General features: G+C 46.3%; 1 protein-coding gene across 1 annotated transcript; it reads left to right on the top strand.

The window, feature by feature from the left end:
• The first annotated feature begins 14,232 nt into the window (after positions 1-14,232).
• On the top strand, positions 14,233-20,972 carry LOC125943271 (uncharacterized). The gene is made up of 3 exons (XM_049662145.1): positions 14,233-14,961; positions 19,491-19,577; positions 20,185-20,972. Exons 1-3 carry the CDS (start codon positions 14,805-14,807, stop codon positions 20,970-20,972), a joined length of 1,032 nt encoding a protein of 343 aa, XP_049518102.1. The 5' UTR covers positions 14,233-14,804.
• The last annotated feature ends 1,062 nt before the right edge of the window (positions 20,973-22,034 follow it).

The raw sequence follows: 22,034 nt of genomic DNA, 5'->3' as shown, positions 1-22,034 counted from the left end.
TTTCGACCATATATTTGATAGATAGAAATGTGCATGACCAATAGGAACATATGTTGGAGGCAAAAATTCTTAGCAAATTTTGCAAAATAATCTGTGTTTACCAACTGAACAGCATATTTCTACCCTGGAACAGATAGGAAATTGAAATGAATCACATGCATAAAAGTTTGCAGTGCGAGTATTATGAAGTACAGTTTCAGTTTTATTTCTTTCAATTTATGATATATGATAGTTGATGTGATGACTTCAATTTCCTGTTTTATGTTTAGGCTACTGACACTGCACAAACTATATTTTTTGTCATAACACGGAATACAGGCCCAGAGTGCGGCTCATAAACACATCGGGATAATGAGGTGTAATTTGTGGATACATTTCTCGCTATGGGTAATATAGGAGCCCCTTTCTCGCAAATATGTCTTGGTTGAGAGCGCGTGTGCTGAAAGTAGACTGATTGTCCGCGCTTTCCGTGCAGCTACCGAAGCGACTGTGACAGCCTTTCGCTGTTTAAAGGTTTAAGCCTTTCGATGCCAAGCGCCTGAAATATACACAAACAACGCGCTTGTCCAGAACCAGAAAGGTCGCAAGCATCATGCGAAGGGAGGGATTACCCTTGTACGGGTTAGTTGCATCCTTGAGCAAAAAAGAAAAACCGGGGAGTGACAAGTCATTTTTAACGACGGGCTGTCGCTCTTATCGTTATCACAAATGACGACTTGCGGCAACGTACTGCGCTTTGTCGGGAAGCTGTTATGGTTCATTCTTTAGAAAGGGTATTTATTTTTTTCCGCAACGTAACTTACGTCATCGGGGCAGATTTTAAAACATAAAGGTCTTGGGTCAGGCGGTGGTACCTAGGTGACATGAACGCCCGAGAAAAATGGACTTGTACAGTCACTTTCTTTTGGAAGCGCTGATAACGTTGTAATTTTAACCACAATAGCACTTCGTACATGGCATTTTTCCTAACAGCTTAACAGAAGGCTAATCAGTCCTCATATTAATAAACTTATAACTTTTTACCAGAGACACTCTCAGATGACTTCAATATATTTACAATAAAGGGCTCCATAATTTCCACCATGGCTTTACGTAGGTACGTTGGCGCACTTCATGTAATAATCCCAGTCAGCCTACTCACATATAGCGCATTACTAATCACATCTACCATGGCCTCGGCTACATCCCAAGAAGCAATTTCCTACCTATTTTGATTACTTAAGACTCGGTAGGCTTAAGACAGGCCAAAATTCGAATAGGAATGCGTAGTATGGAATTAGTATGGAACCTACAGTGATCTAGAACGTATGCATTACACTCGAGTCTGTCCAGAATTAGACAGTAACATTCATTTACTCTGACTATTCATCTATCATCAGTGTTAATAAACTAAACGCATGCTGTGCCGATCTTTCCCCCCACCTCACCCCAAATTCAGCTGGGCGCAGGCTACCACCCTGCGTCTGCTACAAACAAATACGTACCCTTCACTCGCCCGCCTCCACCTTATATTCCCTGAAGTCTACAGTACACCCAACTGCCGGTGCTGTGGCACTCACCCGGCTACGCTTCCGCATGTGCTGTGGGAGTGCCCAGCACTGTACACATACATTAACACCACGACCCCCTCGTCGAGGTTGCGTGAGGCTCTGCGGAGCTCCGCCCTCGACGACCAAACCTGGGCGACCCAGCACGCCCGTGAGGCGGCGGCGAGGCAAGCCCTCGACGTCCCCTCATGGGAGGCTTAGGCCCGGCCATCATAAAGTGCTGGCTCTACAATAAATGTTTATTCCTCCTTCTGAGCTTCTATCGCTAGGTTTGCGTCGTGAAGTCGCCTGAGCTTGCACAAGTTCTACAATTCTACGCTCCAATATCCCATCACCAAGAGCTCGGCGCTTGTCATCACGAATAAGCTAAAAAGCAACCTCGCCTTCAGAACGTATAGTCAGCGTCACAAGCTTTCGTACCCCGGAAGGTGAAAAAATATTTATATTTCTACGCCTTAGTCACGCATCGTAGTATTCGGATTTACAGCGTATACTGGTCTAGAGTAAACAAAACAAAAGTTTTGCATAGTTTTACTGGCTGCGGGGTAGCTGCGTTGAAAATGAACTTATTCGCAGAACCTCGGCCGCGTAAACTTTTGGCGGCGACTGTGCGATTGAACACCTGCATTTTCTTTATTCTGCACACAATTTTTTTTAATGAATGGCCTTCCAGCCAACGTCATGCAGTGCTTACACCTGGTTAATTTTCAGGACAGCAGACTCAGACATGACTTATTAAGTAGAAGAACTGAACTATTATGTAGCACGTCATTATTATCACCAATCAGGTGTAATAAATATGTAAACAAATAAAGGATAATAACATTGCCTATGAAATTTTACTAAAATCTCAGGACTACTTCAAAACTTCGCCTGTTCGTCTTGTGTACGTCCCTATACTTTCTAGCAAACTGAAAGGGAGAAATTCAAGGGTGAAATTGACATCTCTTGTGGCACCATGGCAGAAAAGGGAAGGTGTAGCTTAGTGGGCCCATATGAAAGGATCAGCTGCGATTGTGCTACTCACGCACAAGGAACGACACTTTTGTATTTTTTTACAGGCAGTAAAGTGATAAATGGTGTCCGTGGACGCTGGAGTGATCATGACAATACCACCGTACCGATATGGGTGATAAACGATTCTAATAAGGGAACATTTCTGCAAGCCTCACGGTCCTTTCTCATGTTTCTTCAATTGTCCAAACACGTTAAATTTAGCGTAGGAGAAAATTCTTACAGAATTACTGAAGAATTGTACCAGTAATTATATCATGGTGCTGCGATCTGATTCAGCAATAGAGTTAGTTAAGAACAGAACAGCAGAATGCCATAGTAACTTTGGTGATTCTAGCCGAAAAAAAATGTCTTCTTGCAACGCTTTGTGGGCATAACTCAAAAAGGGTGTGGTCTGTGATTGGAATAGTTCTCTATTTTTACACGACAAACTACATTAACACGCCCCGGTGTCTTTTCGCATTATTTCCAATACTCCTCTGCGTACGTCGTGGTAAAAGGATATGAAGACCTTTAGTATTTCGGGAATTTCGTGAAGGTATATGGGAATGGTTCAAATGATAAGACACGTGCGCTGCATATTGAGGATAGAATGTTTATGTTTCGAGGTATTGGTTTGTACTAAGCAAAAAAGCTTGTGAAATAATTCGGACAGCCTTCATTTGCACCGAAGATCCGGTACGCAAAAATTCTGCTTTGATATAATGCAAATATACTCAGTCAAATAGCTTCTGTATTCCTTTGTAAGAATACTACGTCTGGGGCTGCAGCCAAGTTTTCTACTTCTGCGTCTTTTAATTGCACTCACGGGAAGCTATTTATTTTTGTGGTACGTTTCAGGCTGAACAAAAGTCGCACAAACACGCCTTTCCATGACATAGCTGAATAGGCAAAAATATTTCTTAGTAATGTCTTCATAAATGTTTGCCTTAAGAAAGAAATCAACTTTGAAAACACAAAGTTGGGTTTATTGTCTAAAATACATTACACCTAAAGTGCAAAAGAAGTTTGGAAGCACGTTCGCATGTTCACGAAACCAGCCAGCTATTTTTTTTAGGAAGACGTTGGTACAGTAGAAAGAAACGAAACAAGAACCGCAACTAAATGACCTGCGTTTCGGAATATGCCATCTGGCGGGAAACGGCCAAACTAAGCAGCGACAAAGTGATAAAAAAAATAGCGGCGCCGCTGGCTTCGAACCTGCGAACTGCCAATCGTGGTATCAGCGATCCTAATCGGTGGTCGCGCAGAACGCTCGGCTATCGGTTTGAGTGCTGCCGGAGGCAAAAACTAGGTTTATATACGTACCACAATAAATTCTGCGACCTTGTTATGAAAACTGCGATTTTGGAACGACTTTTTTGCCATTTCAAGAGTTGCTGCTGCAACTAGCTGAAAGCCGAGTCATTGAAGTTGATAAATCCCCAATAATACGTCGATCGATGCAATAGGCTCATCGCAAATTGCTTTTTACTGGCCAAAAAAGCCTCCAAAATTTGGCCTTTTCCATAGACTCCCATACTTCGAACTTCGCCCGCAATTTGGAACGGGTTTTCTGTCGTAAGTAATGGTACCGCTTGCATGAGATGTCGGGCTAAGCTCCTAGAGCCTATTTCCACGGTAATATTTTGAAAGATGGCTTCTATGATTAGTTATTTGGGAAAAACGACGCTCTCCCATAGAAAATGCGCATGTTTTCAGAGGCGGCCGCTAGAGGCGCTGTTCGGCGATGTCCCAGATTCCTGGTATTGATGGTCGTGTTATAAGCGAAGGTTACGCACGGAAGGACGGTATCCCACATCTTCCGTTCGACGTCGACGTACATTGCCAACACGTCGGCTAGGGTCTTGTCTAATCTCTCCGTAAGACCACACGTCTGTGGGTGGTAGGCAGTTGTCCTCCTGTGGCTTGTCCGGCTGTGTTGCAAAATCTCTTGCATGAGCTCCGCTGTAAAAGCCGTTCCTCGGCCGGTGATGAGGACTTCCGTGGCACCATGTCGTAGCAGGACATTCGCGACGAAGAATTTCGCCACTTTGGCCGCACTACCGTTAGGCAGGGCTTTAATTCGTTTCGGCGTAGCGGGTAAGGTAGTCGGTAGCCACGACGATCCACCCATTTCCGGACGTTGACGTCGAAATGGTCCCAATAAATCCATCCTGATTTGTTGGAACGGTCGGCAAGGAGGCTCGATTGGCTGAAGCAGTCCTGCTGGTCTTGTTGAGGTGTCTTGCGTAGTTGACAGTCTCGGCACGTATGACGTAACGCGCGACGACTGTGGTGAGGCGTGGCCAATAGTACTTCTGTTGTGTCCTTGTGAGTGTAGGGGAAATCCGAGATGTCGTTGTGCCTGATCATCATGTGCAGCGTGCATGATTTCTGGCCGCATGGTACGCGCACAACGAGAAGACTGGGGATAAGTTTTTCACGACGACGTCGTTTTTCAGCGAAACCGAAGACAATCCTCGCCTAAATGCCCTAGGGAAAACGTCGCTGTTGCCCTCCAAATACTCGACGGCGGTTTTGTTCCTATGAAGGCGTCATCATCCTCGTCGTTTTGCAGCGGCGGGTCAACGGGATGGCGTGATAGGCAGTCGGCATCAGAGCGCTAGCGTCCAGATTTGTAGACGACGGTGATGTCAAATTCCAGGAGTCTGAGACTGCATTGTGCGAGGCGTCCTGAGGGGCCCTTTAAATTTACCAGCCAACACAAGGCATGGTGGTCGCTTATGACATTGAAAGGCCTGCCGTAAAGGCCTGCCTTTCAAATCAGTCTTTCCTTTGGACTAGGATGGCGCCAAGGCTCAGGCATGCAGCCAGAATTTTTTTTTCGGGGGGTGGGGGGCCAAGGCCTAATTGTTCGAAAGAAAGTCTTTCCATGGCAAAAAAGAAAAAAAATTGCCCAGAAATATAGAAGGCGGTTAGTTATTAGAAGACAATGAGAACGAAGTGGAATGTAGCACAAGAGGCGAGTTAATCCTAGATGGAAAGCAAGTTTTTGACACTGCAATAAAGCTAGCACCAGAGAGAATACTTTCCAACCAAATAATCTCCACCAAGAAGGGCCATTCAGAGTCAGTGACGAAATGAGGAGTGACAAAAAAAAAGAGAATGCAAAGGAATCAGGCGCCCACTTTCGGAGGTGTGTGCCAAATAAAAAAAATTGTCGGACGGTTTCTCTACCCAACTTCTCACTCCCTGTCTCAACAACAGGCCTGTGAGAAGAATGTGAGCCATTTTATGGCAGCAAGTCTGAAACAAAAAACAGACGTATTTGGGAAAATAATTTCATTGAACAACGAAGAACCAAAATAAAAAATAAAAAAAAAAACACGGATGTTTTCATGACGCAAGAGATGCAGAACGCTAACATTCGTTTCTACAGCAAACAATTTTAAAGAATGGCATTGCGAATGGTTTTACAATATAGTAGAAGTCAATGCAAAAGAAAAAAAAAACACGAACAAGTAGCTTGGCTGAAAAGAGCGGTTCACTCTGCAATTTTAATACGTCGCGGTTTCTCCGTAAACACGGCGATAACTTCGTCGACACTGACTTGCATCCGGTGAATGGACATAAGAGCCAGGTCATTAAGCCGCTCTTCAGCCATCCGGTTCCTCAAATTTGTTTGTACTCTTTTCAGTGTCGAGAAGCTGCGTTCTGCAGCAGCTTGTATATCGACATAGAGAAGAAGAAAAATAAACTTTATTTAAAGAGCCGGCACTTAGCTTTCAGTGGCCTCAGGTGTCGGCTCGAAGTTTTTCGACTCGGGCGGCATCTTCGGCTTGCCGGACGGCCCAGCGCTGGTCTTCCAGCTCCGAACTTTTCAAGGGCGCCTCCCAGCGGCGGCGACGCCGACGGAGAAGGTCCGCGGCGGCCCCAACAGCCGGGGCAACACCGGGACTGAGCGAGCTCGAGGCTTCCTTTAATCTAGTAACGCCTGCCGTTATGCATGGGCGCGTCGCGAACGGCGGCGGTTTCGGTACCGTTGTTGCCGGCACATTTCCAGAGCATGTGTCGCAGCGTTGCTCTGTGTCCGCACGCTTTACACGCATAAGCCGGGTATAAGCTCGGGTAACAGTGGCGTAAGACTGCCGGGCTAGGGTAACTGTTTGTTTGTAGTAAGCGTAAGTTTACGGCCTCTTTCCTGTTTAACTTAAGGTGCGGTGGCGGGAATTTGCGTCTTTCGAGTCTGTAGTGTTGTGTTAGGTCTCTGAACGTGGTCAGGCGATCGCTCCACAGCCTTGACATAGAGAAAATATTTTGTGGAATTCTGCCTCCGCATTAGCGCCCATCTATTCGAGTTTAGTCAGCACTAGGTCAACCTGCTCCAAGGCGACGCTCATGTCAATAGATGGGCCCTGCAGATACACATACAAGTGGTGTGTGAGGCCTAGGGATGTCTCACTAACAGCGAGGCATAAAAGAAAGTTGAGTCAGCAGATTCGCTGATGGAGGCAATGAGCGGTGGACGCTGTTGCTTTGTCAGGGAAATTGTCCATGAACTCTTCAAGTGAGCGAACTATCTCATAAAGTGCTTCACCAAACAATGCGACTGAAAGATGATGTTCCACCCACCTTGTTTCGCAATATCGGCTCAGCCGGCGGAAAGACGCTTCTAAATGTTTTTTCGGGACCGCTGTCCTTTTGGGTGACAGCCGAAAGAACGTGCATACAACGGTAATTGTGCCAAAGGCCCGTCGAATGTCTTGGACAGCTGAGGCATCGCTCAAACAAAGGTTGAGGGAGTGCGACGAGCAATGCGTGTACAACGCCGTTCGTTCCAGATGAGCACCTGCACGCCGCTGAATGCCCCGCTCATGTCTGCTGCTACATCGTATCCTTGGCCTCTCATCATGTTCAAGTACAGGCCAAGATTCAGCAGCTCCCTTTTCACTGTGTCAGTCAGGCTAGACGCACTGACGTCGTCAATAGGCATGAAGCAGAGGAAATGTTCCCGAATGCTCGAAGTAGTTGGATCGACGTAGCGTACGCGCAAAGAAAATTGCTCGGTTTGGGATACATCCGTTGTTTCATCTACCAGCACCGAAAAAAATCCGGCCTCGTTTACCTGTCTTACAATTTTATCTTGCGTAACTTGCCAGTTATCGAAATAATTTCATTTTGAATGTACGGGCCATGGAGTAAAGAGCATTGCTGCCTGCTGTGCGAATGTGATTGGCCAAAATGATGTCTCCTTCATTCGCTCTATAACGTAGGAGCGCCCTGAAGTTGTCGTCGTTTTGTAAAGGTTCCTCAAGAGAAGCACGCCCCGAATCCTTGTCACCTCTCAGCGCCAGGTCTTGACGGCCGCACCGTACAACTGTCTCGACAATCGCGCGCAACCTTGCCTTGTTGTCTTCGAGCTCGCCCTTTGCTTGCTGATTAAGCTGTACGTGGACACTGCTTCATTTTCCTCTGGCGACTCTGAGAAAGCATTCGGCGTCAAACGTTGCCGTCTTGTGGTATTCAGTCAGTGCATGATTCTCGAATGTCCAATGGCATCCTTCCACTTCGTGAACGGAACTGTTACGAGGTTCCTACATGACTGGTGAGAGACTTTACCCGCTCCGCTCTTACGACAAAAAAGTACGCAAGTTTTGCAGGAAGCTCCCTTCCACACATGAGAAAATGCAAGGGACTCATATCGCTGCAGCCAGTGAGACTGAAACGTGCGCCTTTTTCCGTTTTTGGCCACCGAGATTTCAAACTTGTAGCTCGGGTGTGGTATCCATACGTAAGATTATACCCGTTCTCTGATGTCATCGGCTATGTCAGTGTTATTGACAAACATTCCGACATCATTATGACAAAGCGGGCTGACAGTTTCCACACCGTCCTCGCAGTCATGCGTTCTCTCGGCGTCCAAGTCTGCCGGTGCTGTGACGTTTTCGAAGGTATAGAGCCGCCTTCTGATAATAAAAGGCTTCCTTCCTATAGATACACGATAGAAATAAAAAAAATTACCATACACAAGTTTTCTGGCAATAGTTTTTTACTTTATGTTACCACTAATTATTGTCGTAGGACTTATGCCAAGTTCCGCTATTACAAGCACCCTAAATAAAAATGATTCCGAGTATCCGTACATTCAAGACATTTCGATTTTTGCGCGATATGTGACTGTTTTAGCGCTCGTTGATCTAGACTAGATACAGTCGAATCTAGTTAATTAAAACACGCTTATATAGAATTGACGTTGTGGTCCTGTGAAAGCCATCTGTATTATAATGGGCGAAAACGCAGTCTTATCATTATCAAGGGCAGTGAACCCTTTTTATTCCCTAGCGGTTCGCTACTGGAACTGAAATACCGACTTATTCCAATCTAATGCGCACCTTTTCTGCAATTTATAGCAGTACGAAAATTGCCTGCGCTTGGGAACCAAATATTGAACCGCAACTACGTTCGCGGGTTTTGTAATAGCCTCCCATGTGTTAGCGGAATCAAAATGCTAGGCTGGCAACATGGGGAGAAAGGAGGGCGACCCGCGATGGAAGCAGTCGTAACGCACGTTGTTACTCCTCTTATTTTTTCTCTTATTTCTCAATTAAAGAGTTATTTGTTCAAAATGTGAGTCTGCGAAGAATTCCCTAACATCTCAGAAGTGGGATTTACCGAAATCTTTGTGGTAAAGCGATCCTGGAAACCGATGTCGGGGGATTGCGACGACGGTGACGCTCGCTGACTTTTCAACTGGTGCTGCGTTGGTGCCGTCTTTGTGAGGTACTGACCGGAAAAGTGACTGTGTGACGCCTTGAACGTACTCGCGCACACTCTGTGTGACGTCCACGAGACACAACGGTACCGTCTTCGTGAAGTACCGACTTCGAAACGTGAGTCTTCGTGCTGCCTCAGAAACGTGCGTGCGGACGCTCTGTGTGACGCCTGCGAGACGCTACGATACCGTTTCTGTGACTGATCGACATTGAGCCGTTGTGCCGCCTCGGAAACGTGCGTATGGATGCTCTGAGTGTCGTTGGCAAGCCTAGACGTTTATCTGTTGGTGAGAAACTGTGTGTACGCCCAGACAGGCGTATAGACAACGCCCAAGATGGCAGACGGCGGCGGAACTAACGAAATGATGCAAGCCTTGCTGGAGCAAAACCGGCGGTTATTGGAGCTTATCGAGAGGAAGCCTGAAGCGTTACACGTTATGCCGGACCTAAATAAGGCTATCCAGGATTTCGACGGCGAGGGCTCATGCCACGAAGCCGGGGCGTGGTTGAAGAGTATCGATTCCATGGCGGTCCTGCACGGCTGGCCGGACAGCTTCAGACTCGAAAACGCCAGGCTTCACATGAAGGGACCTGCTCGATTTTGGCTTCAGGCCCGTGTGGATGACCTTACTACGTGGGAGGACTTCAAGATAGCCTTCAAAAAGACTTTTGTGGGCCAGACAAGCACGGCCGAAAAGTGGAAGCAAATGCAAGAAAGAGTCCAGATGAAGGGAGAATCCATCACGGCATACTTTCTTGAAAAGACATTGTTATGCAAAGCATTGGGCCTCGGTATGCAGGATACCAAAGAGCAAGTTTTGGTGGGGCTTCGGTTTAAAGATGCATGCATCTCAATGTCGGCGAAGGATCACGAGGACGAGGACGAATTGCTCGCAGACTTGCGAAGACTAGAGCGAATAACCGAAGCTAGAATGCAGCAGTATCCAGGGGCCAAGCCACACGGTGGTGACCCAGGTAGCGCGACATCTCGTGGGAAGCCTCCGCCTTCAAAATCTTGGAATGCCACGCGTCGAACCGAGAAAGTGATCACAAATGCACGTGTCACACATCAAGCAAGTGGTGGGGGACCACCGAAGCAAACGCACGAGCCTCCCAAGCGTGATCCGTCGGAGCGAAAATGCTACAGCTGTGGAAGGTACGGGCACATAGCGAAAGACTGTTCAAAAACATACCCTGCTGGGAACTTCATGGTGGATGAGGACCCAACAAGTGACAGTGGTCCATCCAAGTTCCTGAAGACTGGGATCATCAATGGTACTCACCAGCTCTCCGTGATGATTGACCCGGGAAGTTCAGACTGTATATTGCGTCATCAAGCGGCTGAAAAGTGCAACCTGCAAGTTGTGTGCAAAGCCCAAGCGTTGTATGGGTTGGGGAACACTGATACATCTACAGTGCAGTCTATCGGAACCTCGGAGGTTGACATAGAAATCGATGACGTGTTATGCCGTAAGTTCAAGGTAATTATCGTTCACAACAGTGCCTTGCCTGTGGACATGCTGGTTGGTAGGACTTGGACGGAACAGGACCACATTGCATACCTACGCATGGGAAATGAACTCAGGATTGGCTACCGAGACGATCTTCCATTTTGCAACATTGACCTTGCCCAGATGAAGCCTTCGAAGGAGCCACTTCGTGTCAAGGAGACCATTGTGCTGCCCAAAAGGACTGTGTGTTGGGTGACAGTGGAGACCAATAATAGTGAAGGAAATGTTATATTGCCTACAGGAACGGGTAAGGGAATACTACTTCACGTCGAAGACGGAATGGTTGAGATACCCATACTGAACGACAAGGATGAAGACCAACAGCTGATCAAGGGGAGTTTGTTTACTCACGTTGAACTGCTATCAGGGAGCGAAGAGCTAACACCCGTGAGACCTGTGCCTCAGCAGAAGCCCATTGATCGTAGCATGCTAAACGTCGGGAAGGATGTCAATGAACAGCAAGTTGACGCACTGCTGAAAATGCTGAATGAATATAGGGACTGCTTTGCGCTGAATTTGTCAGAGTTGGGGTGTTGTAACCAACTAGAGATGATCATCACGGAGCATCCCGGGAGCAGCCCAGTCAGCTGCAAACCGTACACGACTAACGCAGAGGAAAGAAAAGCGATCCAAGAAATTGTCAAGGAGTGGAAGGCGACTGGCATCGTAACCGAAACATCCTCGCCATACGCTAGTCGAGTACTACTCGTGAAAAAGAAGAATGGAGAAAATCGTCTAGTCATAGATTATCGACGGCTAAATAGCCAGACGGTGCCGGAACACTTCCCCTTGCCAAACATTGACGACCAGCTGCAACGACTCTCCGGAGCACAGATATACTGTGTGTTAGACTGTGCAAACGGATACCTTCAACTTCCACTGAGTGAGGAATCGAAGGCCAAGACTGCATTCATCACGCCTGATGAGACCGGGCAGTTTGAACGTATGGTGTTCGGGTTGAGAAATGGTCCTGCTGTATTTCAACGTCTAATGAACAAGGTCCTCGGATCTCTGCGTAACACTGTAGCATTGTGTTACATGGACGACCTGCCGATTCTAGCCAAGGATTGGGAAGAGTTGCTGGTTCGGCTCAAACAAGTACTGGATGCCCTGCGAGCTGCTGGTCTAACCCTGAAAATATCCAAGTGTGTGTTTGGAAGTGAGGAAATCGACTACTTAGGCTTCAAGATTGCGAAAGGCTACCTGCAGCCAGGTGAAGTGAAGCAACAAGCCATACTGGACGCTAGCACGCCAACTGATGTTCACAGTGTAAGGAGATTTCTGGATCTAACGGGATTTTTCAGACGGTTCATTCCCCATTATGCCCTGAAGGCAGAACCGCTTACTTCTCTGACCAAGAAAGACACGAAGTTCACGTGGGGAGTAGAGCAGCAGGAAGCTTTCGACCTGCTCCGAAAGGTACTGACGGCACCACCCGTTCTGAAGTTGTACAACCCTTTGGCTCCGACCGAGCTCCACACGGACGCAAGCAGACATGGACTTGCGGGGATGATCCTTTAACACGATGAGTCGGGACGCTGGCACTTGGTGTTTTGTGTCAGTAAGCGTACCACTGATGCTGAAGGGAATTACCATGCGGGAAAACTGGAGCTGATGGCGATAGTCGGGAGTATGTAAAGACTTCGTCCATTTCTCTTAGGCATTCCGTTCACGCTGGTTACAGATTGTCAAGCAATTGTGTATCTGAATGCGCACAAGACTCTTAAACCACAGATATCAAGGTGGTTCGGTTTACTTCAAGAGTATGACTTTGAGGTGAAGCACCGAGCAGGAGAGAAAATGGCACATGTGGACTATTTGAGTCGTGAACTTGTAGGAGCGCCAAGGGACACGCTTGATGAGGTTGTTGAGACAAGGATCGAGGTGTGCCTTACCATGACATTGGAGGACCAAGTTGTTATCGTTCAAAGCTCTGATGCGGACTTGGCGAAGCTCGCCCAAATATTGGAGAAGCCAGTCAAAGAAAGGACCCAAGAAGAGAGTGCCAAAGTCAAGAACTTACGGCTGAGAGATGGAAAACTGTTTTACGTTGGAGAAGACGGACGACTTCTTTTTGTGATGCCTAAAAGCATGCGCAAAACATTGTGCGTCAAGTTTCATGACTTACAGGTTTTTGCTACAGACCGAACGGTGACAAAAATCAAGGTACTTTATTGGTTTCCTCGGATGAAGCGCTACGTGGACCAGCACATCCGTATGTGTTTTGAATGTCTAATCACAAAGGTACCAGGAGGAAAGAAGCCTGGGCTTCTGCACTCGATACCACCTGGGAAGAGACCATTTCAAGTTGTTCATGTGGACCACGTTGGTCCGTTTGTGAGAAGTTCCAAGAAGAACCAGTGGATATTGGTGCTGGTGGACAATCTGACCAAGTTTGTGTGCCTCTACCCTGTACGCGACACCTCGGCGAGAAATGTACTGCGGTGTATGCAGAACTTCATAACAGAGTTTGGACTACACTCTAATCTTGGTAACCTATAAGTATACCTATAAACATCAGTAACTAATAAAATAACGGTTACATCGTCAGTCCTTTTGATGTTTTCATTATTATTGCTCATGCTAAGGGTTACAATGATGAAACTGAGTGCGACGGGAGCTGTTTATTAGTTACATTGATCTGCTGCCAGCATGTAACCTCTATATTGTAACCTATAGAATTTTAAGTAACCTTTAACCGAGACCCGACGGAGACATTATATAGGGAGTGGAAGTTCGCAATTTACACAGTATAACAAAGCGCAGGATAAGTAACCTGCATGCACACGTTGTTGATCCACTTGATAAGCATGTGTACGGGTGTTCAGTCGCAAATTTTGCATGGGAGCAAATTACTCATTGAGCCGGCAGAGCCACATATCGGAAGTATACGCCGCGGGAAAAGAATGTTCTGCAAGAATAATGACGATTCTTGCCGGAAGTACAATCACCGAATGAGCAAATATTATATACAATTAGCGCTTTTCACGGGCCCTACATGTGTCCTGCAGAAAGCTATCTCGTTGCCGCCGCATGCCGCTGCCGACACACGCCGCCGCAAGTGTTTTCTTTGTTATGAGTCTCACATTCACGGATTGGAGAGCACTTTTGACGTATGTTTAGTTTATCTCGTGGCAAAATAATGCTCCTCTGGCACTTCTGCCTTCTTCATGAGGCGAGGAAAAAGAAGCATGATTATTATTATATGGTGGGAACCTGGAAGGCCCTTTTGCCGTGTTTACTCAGTGCGAATTTGCTTGGGCGCATTCATGGAGCAAGCTCAATCGCAGACTGATGTACCAACGTTTTCCTCATATTACAACCATCTAGAGCAATGCGTCGTTGCCTAGAAAGCGCCCAAAGAATTTAGTGAGTGTTGCCCCAACGGAATGTATCTTAATTGAGCATTTTTAGCAAACCATCTCTGCAGCCGAGGTGCGAAATTGATGCAAACAAAATGCAATCATTAAAAGGCTTGGCACGTTTCTCCCATTATTGATTGTGCACTCAGCACCGGTACGAGTAAACGTGTGCAACACGCCACATTTCGCTATATTGTACAGCAGCAACACGGTTGGTCCAACGGGCCAATGCATGTCAGCGCAGCAAACCCAGCACGGAAAAGCCGCATACAGCCACTCCACTACCGCGGAGCCGTGTAGACTGATGAAAGATACAGTTGTCTGAAGTTCTACCCCCATGAAGGCAATAAAGAATGATTGTGTTCAATGCGGCAACATTGTTTCTAAGAGCGCACTATGTCCATAAATTTGTGTTTTTGTTTTACCCTCAACGAACCCGTTTTTGTTTGAATATGTGCCGCCGGATCTGAATGTCCGAATCGTGCTTCAGTTACTGTACTTCACTGCAGAAGCAGCGGCCATGTTCTTATGCCATCTCTCCGCGTTTCCTTATATAGTTCCAGCATTGCATGACGGGACGTAGATGCAAACATGGCGTTGTGAGCTGTGCATGTGTGTTTCGTTGCTGTTTTCGCGCCAATTTTGTCGGGGACAATGGCATTGACAAACCGGGACTTATTTGGGATAGCGCGCGGTCGCTGCAAGGAGTCATTTTGTGACTGTGAGCGATACAGTGTTCTGAGGTCGGCGAACATTCGCTGTGACTACTGTGATCACTGCCCCGGATCGCATGGAAAATTAGACGAACTCGGTAAGTGTTCTTGCATTGTGCTGGTTTGTCTGTATTCGGTATATAACTAGGCTGCAGCTTTTCTTTCATTAGAGGGGAAGGACGTGAAAAAGAGAAAGCAAAGGGGTAAGCAGCGATTTGCGCGGAAACGCATCCGTGTTATGCTAAAAAAAAAGCTTTAAGGCTCGTTCACGTTACCGGCACGGCAGCCCGCTGCGCGTTCGCGGGCCGCCGTTCGATGGCGGCTTTCCTCGCGAACGGCGAGATTTACTTGCCGTAGAGAGGATGTGACCATAGGATGTGACCGGGACCCATTTGTGCGGCAGCCGTACAGCGAAGTGATCAATCAGCGACCGAGGAGTGGTCGTTCTGGCAACGACGGCAGCCTATATACCGCTGCTCATCGTTCGGCGGCGCCGATATCGTCGCTAGGCCTTTTCCGGTTCACCTCAAAGCTAAAGCTGATGGCGCTTCGGAATGAATCACCGACGCTCACAAGCCGCAATATTTCATACCGTTGCTGTCGCTCTTCGCAATAATTATAGACAATGCAGAAAATACGCTAATATTAGCGGCGCCGTCGGCAGCGATGCGAGCACAGCCGCGCCCGTCGTCTCCCGTCGGTAAGCCGTGCAGTGCAGCTGAGCTGGACAGGTATCGGAGCTCTCGTTCGTGTTTAACGTTTGACAGTGGATATCGTTTTTCGTAACGTGTACAATGTATGCATCACTTTACGTAGTGGAAATTATTTTGCGGGGATTTGCGTGGAACAGAAGCTGCAGCCGATGTTTGCGTTGCCGGTGGCGGGGGCGCGCAGGTTCGCGGTCGTCGATTGGCCCGTCGGTCGGGCGGCGGCAAGGTGGCTTTGGCGGCGGCCGGGGCCCCGGCCGAATTTCCGTCTACAATTGGACACCTCTCGCGCGGCAGACGTTCTACGGCACTGGAGGCCGGTTTGCCGTTAAGGGATATTTACCGCTAACGTGAACGTGCCTTTACTTGATTTTACTCTCAAGTGGCTTGCACGCGGTGTTGCCGATCGCTGCCTGTGGCGTTCGCTTTTAATGCGTGAGCATTGTTCGGCTACTTCCCCAACAAATATGTCCGTAACTTAACGCCTTTCCCATAGGAATACACAGAGCTTCATAGGAAATACATAGGATACATACAGGGTGTTTTTTTAGCTGCTCCAAATTTTTTAAATTAGAAAAATATAAATATTGGTCACGTTATGTTTACCATTCGAGTGTACGGATTGGCGGCCTCTAGATACAGAGCAATTTCCGCACTTACGTGCGTAATTAGCGAAGTTACGATAAGTAACTTTCTAATTATGAACAATAGGTGGCTACAGCAAATGAGTACTTTGGGGCCCGTCCTCGACACTACCTATCCCAATGATCAAATTTGGAATAGCGGAGTTCATGTGGGAGCTACGCGAACAATTATTTCCCCTTGGCAGGCTCCTTGAAACCGAAACTGGCCACGAAAAGAGCGTCTGTGTCGTCGATGTCGCCGCCCCCCAGCCTTTCGTCACGTCTCCGAAGTCAGCGCTGGTCCGGCCCCGCGAGCAGCTTGCGTTAGCTCTTTGCTGTCTGCGGCGTTCGCAGTCGACGCTACAGACTGATATGACGTTGTGCCTGCAGTATCTAAAAGCCCAAGGAGCGGGGTTGGCGCTACAGCGCAACGTGGCGCCCGACGGAATGACGAAGTAAATTTGGCGGCCCGCGGGCATTGAAGCGCCAGGCCAACGCCGCAGACAGCAAAGAGATTACGCAACCTGCTCGCGCGGCCGGACCGGCGCTGACTTCGGAGACGTGACGAAAGGCTGGGGGGCGGCGACATCGACGACACAGACGCTCTTTTCGCGGCCAGTTTCGGTTTCAAGGAGCCTGCCAAGGGGAAATAATTGTTCGCGTAGCTCCCACATGAACTCCGCTATTCCAAATTTGATCATTGGGATAGGTAGTGTCGAGGACGGGCCCCAAAGTACTCATTTGCTGTAGCCACCTATTGTTGATAATTAGAAAGTTAATTATCGTAACTTCGCTAATTACGCACGTAAGTGCGGAAACTGCTCTGTATCTAGAGGCCGCCAATCCGTACACTCGAATGGTAAACATAACGTGACCAAGATTTATATTTCTAATTTAAAAAGTTTGGTGAAGCTAAAAAAAAACACCCTGTATAGTGGTATATAGTAAATAACGACTCATGCACACAACCTACAAAGCATGTCGGGGCTCGAACCCTCAACCTTCCAAGTACGCAGGCTGTCGAACCCTTGACCTCCGAAGCAGATAAAAACTGGTACCCCAAACCTTCCAAGCATGCAGGGTATCGAACTCTCGACCTCCGATGCATATAGTGTTTGAACCCCGATATTTTCCGTGTGGCGTATTGAACCAATGGTCAGTACTGATTAAGCAAAGCTCAAGTGATGGTCAGTTGTAGTCAAGCGATGGTCAGTAGTGCACAATGAAGATGAGCAAGTGGCACCATGCTTCCAAATGCCTAAACTCCAGTGAAGTTCCTACAGAATTCTTTTTAGTTGAGTTGTACGGATGCACGTCATTTTGCAAAATCGCAGAACGTCGCCCTTTTATTATATTGGTTTATTTGTATTGCAGTACAATAACTTTTTGCAGATGGTAGGTAAATTCATGACCGCAACATTGTATATTACCATGGGCATGCTATTGTAATCACTTGGACGCTTACAAAACATGTTAACAAAAGCTTTGTTGACAAAGTAATTGTGCTTATGAATACCTGTAAAATCCTATACCAGCGTACTAACCACACTTCTGCATTATATTCTAATTGCCTTGCATGTAGTGCTCACAGATTGAAATGCGACATTGCGAGCTTGTGGCCGCCGGTACATGCAGCGCAACCCCTGGAAGGAACACGTTGCGTTGTGGTATTTACCATGAGTGAGCGTGGTTTGAGCGTAGGCTTACTGCTTCCGGTTGCCAATGAGCGGGACTGTGGTTTTCCGCAGCGCCAACGTACAGTGTAGCGGTATACCGCAATGCAAGATCTTGCTTCCACAGGCAACGCTGCATACATGAGCGGCCATGCGCTTGCAGTGTCGCATTTTAATCCGTGAGCACTGTACATGCCCTTCTGTGTGAAGAAATAAGCAGATAAATTTAATGTTTGACAGGGTCTGTGGAACCAGCTGTAGCTGGTAATGATGTTTCTAATGTGCCAAACTCCAGCCAAGCGGTGACTATCGATACCAGTGAGTATATGAAGCCAATTTTGTCCAAAATAAATATATACTTATACACATAGAAAAGCTGTTTCCTGTGTGTTTTACAGCATCTGTTATAATAGGCAACGTTCATGCTTTTTGGGCTGAGCAGTGTTTCTACAGGCTGATTTCAGTGGGTCTGGCATTTAATGAAAAAGTGAACGTGCGATACGACTCTGAGCATCGTCGATAACTTGGATTTCATAGTGCACATTAAGCAAGCATTGAATGACAATACTTAGTTGCCTAATAATGTAAATTTCATTTACATTTTATAATGTTTATTTGCGGGCCACGTTTTGCTGAGATAATTGGAGCGCAGTCCTAGTGCAAGCTAGATCCGAGGTTCAATATCGGCTGTGAAAGCTTACTGGCCGCAGCAGACATGCCATCGGCGTTTTTTTTGCACTCAGTTTTGGCTTACAGGCACGCCTAACAGAACGCTTACTAGGCACCTGGCACCCAGTATGAAAGTTATAGCTGAAATTTAACCATTGGGCCAGCATGTGATGGGACTATATATGTTGAAATGCTCTAAACACAGAAAAAAAGTGAGCAGTTTATTACTAGTTCCATTTTTAATTCCTGCTTAGTGTCCGCAATGCTCCTGAATTTATCAGCGATGCTTGGAAATTCTTGAAAGCATCCTGAATTCTTGACAAAATTTGAGTCCCATTAAAAACACTGTATATCACCAACGTGCTGCCGCCAAGATTCTCGGGGAGCAGTCGCTCGTAGCAGAATGTGGGATAAGGTGGCACTGTCTTTCGGAATTACTGGAAACAAATATGTTAAACTTCAAAATTCTCCCCGAGGCGTTTTACAAGTAAAAATCGTTACAGAAAGAAATTGTATAGTACACAGTGACCTCAAAGTATTAAAAAAATGCTGTAATGTCGATCAGAAGGGCTGTCGCAACGTCGTATACAGTTGCTGCTGGTATGTCGCATTTTTGGTTTCCATATGCTCACAATCTCTTACGAGTAACTGATGTTGGTATTTTCTTGCCTTACTATAGTGACCACACAAGAGGACATATGATGCAAAAACAGAAAATCACAGTGGTTCTTGGGAAGAACATAATGGTTAGTGCACTAGAAATTTATACCCAAATCTTTGCTCTGTCTTTGGTGTTTAATGAAGCATGAATTCTGAAATTTTCTTCAGGTCAGGTTGCTCATGGTGTGCGGGGCCACTACGAGATGGCAAATTCCTCGCTACCTGGTTGCTCAAAAGGTTGGACAGCTGTCAAATATAAACATGTATTATCACTCACTGTCAAATTTTCTTTCAGACAGCACTCCTTGGACTGGGGACTGGCATGTTCGCGGCACAGATGCTACTGAAGCTTCTGAACCACAAGATTCTGGAGGAAACTGTGGTATGATATGGAAATATCTTGACTAGTTCTTACTGTGTGAATGCAATGGCAGATGGGTTAAACTGAAAATAACTTAAACATATTTTTCTGATGATATATATCTTTTAGAAATGCCTCACTGTTTAAGTTAGTTCAATTTTGTTTGTTAGAACTCCTGCTTTGGCTCACCTCAAAGTTTTCTGATTGCTGTTCAACATGTGAGCAATATGCTTGTTTGTTGTACAGTTTGTTGCTGTTTACTGTGTCCTAGTGCTGTGCTGTTGTTGGACATATGCACCACTTTCCAGTCTTGATGTATGTTATATGACTCCATATAAAAGGGAGCGGGGTAGTGTGCTCTTAGTGGACAGGTATGAATTTTGAAGAAAGCTTGAGGGTTAGCCTACCTCAACAACCTAATGGTTTGATGCGCCAAGTATACTTGATGCATTAAATTTGCTGACGTTTAATTAAATGTAGCTGTACCTGGCTCTTTAGTGATATTTGTTATTCTTAATCAGTAAACTGGCGCTTTATCCATATTTTTAACATGTACGTATTGTTACATTTTGTTCAAGTAGTCTGAAACCAGCATATGCATTTAAATAACCTACTTTGTTGTTTACAGCAAATGCAGACTTATGTACCACAGCTCCTGGTGAAACAGTTGAGAGCAGCAGCTTACAACGCGCCAATGACTTGTCCCTTCTGCCTACAAGAAGCACAAATGATCCGTCGCTGCTGCCTAATACAAGCACCAGGGACCTGTCCTTGCTGCCTTCGAGAAGCGCCAATGACCTGTCCTTGCCACCTACAAGAAGCACCAATGATCTGCCACTGCTACCTACGAAAAGCCAGGTTAGGAAGCACGTCTGCAGTGCGTGCCAATTCACCACAAGATACCTCTATGGCTTTCTACGTCACACGAAATATGTACACATGAACAAAGTCACACTAAAATGTACCATATGTCACATGCGGTATGCCCACGTGAAACACTACAAGGATCACATAGAAAAATCTTGCTCATCATCTGCTGTTGATAACAGATTAATACCTGTAAATACGCTTGACTTGGAAATGTCTAGTACTCAGGCTAGTAGCCAGTCTTTGTGTGCCTCATACGTGATGGATGCGAAAACTAGTTCAGTTAATCAATTGACCGTTGAGGCTAACACAGACATTAGTACTGCAGAGACACAGGCTTCAAGCCCTCAATTGATTACCAAACTGTCATGCTTGGCTCGGCAACTGGAGTCACAACATCGCTGTACGAAAGTAGCTGTAGACGCAGTAGTACATGGAGTTGCAAATATCTTGGCAGCTGCCGGCGTTGCGCTTGATGTTTCAGCTCTTCATAATTCCAGTGCAAGGAAGGCACTTATTGTTCCGAAGGAATATATGTGGCTCCAGTAGAGGTAACTCTTGATTGTGGAGTAAAGGCTATATTATTCCTCTTAAAAGCCTGCTTGAAAAGTCTGCTGCACCCATATTTCTCCATTGCTTCAAGTCCAAATTGGACATCTCAAGCAGTGACCTCCTCAAGGATTTCACTGATGGCACGAGATTTCAGACACATCCCGTTGGCAGTTCCCATGATGAAAATTTAATTGTGATGTTACTTACTGTGACGATATCGAGTTGGCCAATCCGATTGGCATGAAAAGAGGCTAGAGGTAAACTAACAGTTTTTATGTGTCATTTGTAAATATTAAGGCATCGGAGAGGTCGAAACTGAGTAATATTTTTTTACTGGCTGTAGGAAACTCAAAGGACTTGAAGTCAATGGATGCAAAGGCAAAGCTCCTTAGTGACTTTTTTTCTACTGTGAATAAGCTACAAACTGGCTGTGACCTTCAAACAATGCATAGCAAAGAAACTTTTTGGGTACCTGTTGGCATACTCTGGAGACTCCCTGGCATGCCACAACATAGCAGGATTCAAGGAATCTTTCAGCAAGAATGTCCGCTTCGCATGTAGGACTTGTTGGTTGCAACATCTGAATTTTCTCGCTTCCACTATGAGATAGAGTGTTCTTTGCGTACCCAGTGTCAATATGAAAAGCAGTTGTTGCAACTTGAAAAATCGGATTCAAAGAAAAGCTTCACTGAGCATTCAGCACAATGTGGTATCAATTCTAGGTCTGTGCTGTCCAAAATCAACCACCTCTCGATCTTGACAGACCTGCTTTATGATCCGATGCATGTCCTGCTAGAAGGGGTTGTTCCGTTTGAACTGCAACTCTTTGCAAAATTGTGAGTGAGAGAAGCTTCATGGATCAGTTTTAAGCCAACGCCAATGCTGCCCTGTCTCAATTTTCTTTCCACAAGTTTGGGAGCAAAAGTGACTAGCCCAGGGCTTTTGAATCTGATCTTGCAGTTTTCAATTCTGTTCAGCAGTTTTCACGTATGTACTTATGCTGCCATTTTTTGTTCAAATAGATTATTTGTGCCAGAAGAAACAATGTGCAAGAGCCAC

The sequence above is a fragment of the Dermacentor silvarum genome, chromosome 1, assembly GCF_013339745.2.
Source record: "Dermacentor silvarum isolate Dsil-2018 chromosome 1, BIME_Dsil_1.4, whole genome shotgun sequence".
NCBI lineage: Eukaryota > Metazoa > Arthropoda > Arachnida > Ixodida > Ixodidae > Dermacentor > Dermacentor silvarum.
Note: the sequence above shows the minus strand (reverse complement) of the source record. Positions and strands in the feature narration are given on the sequence as shown.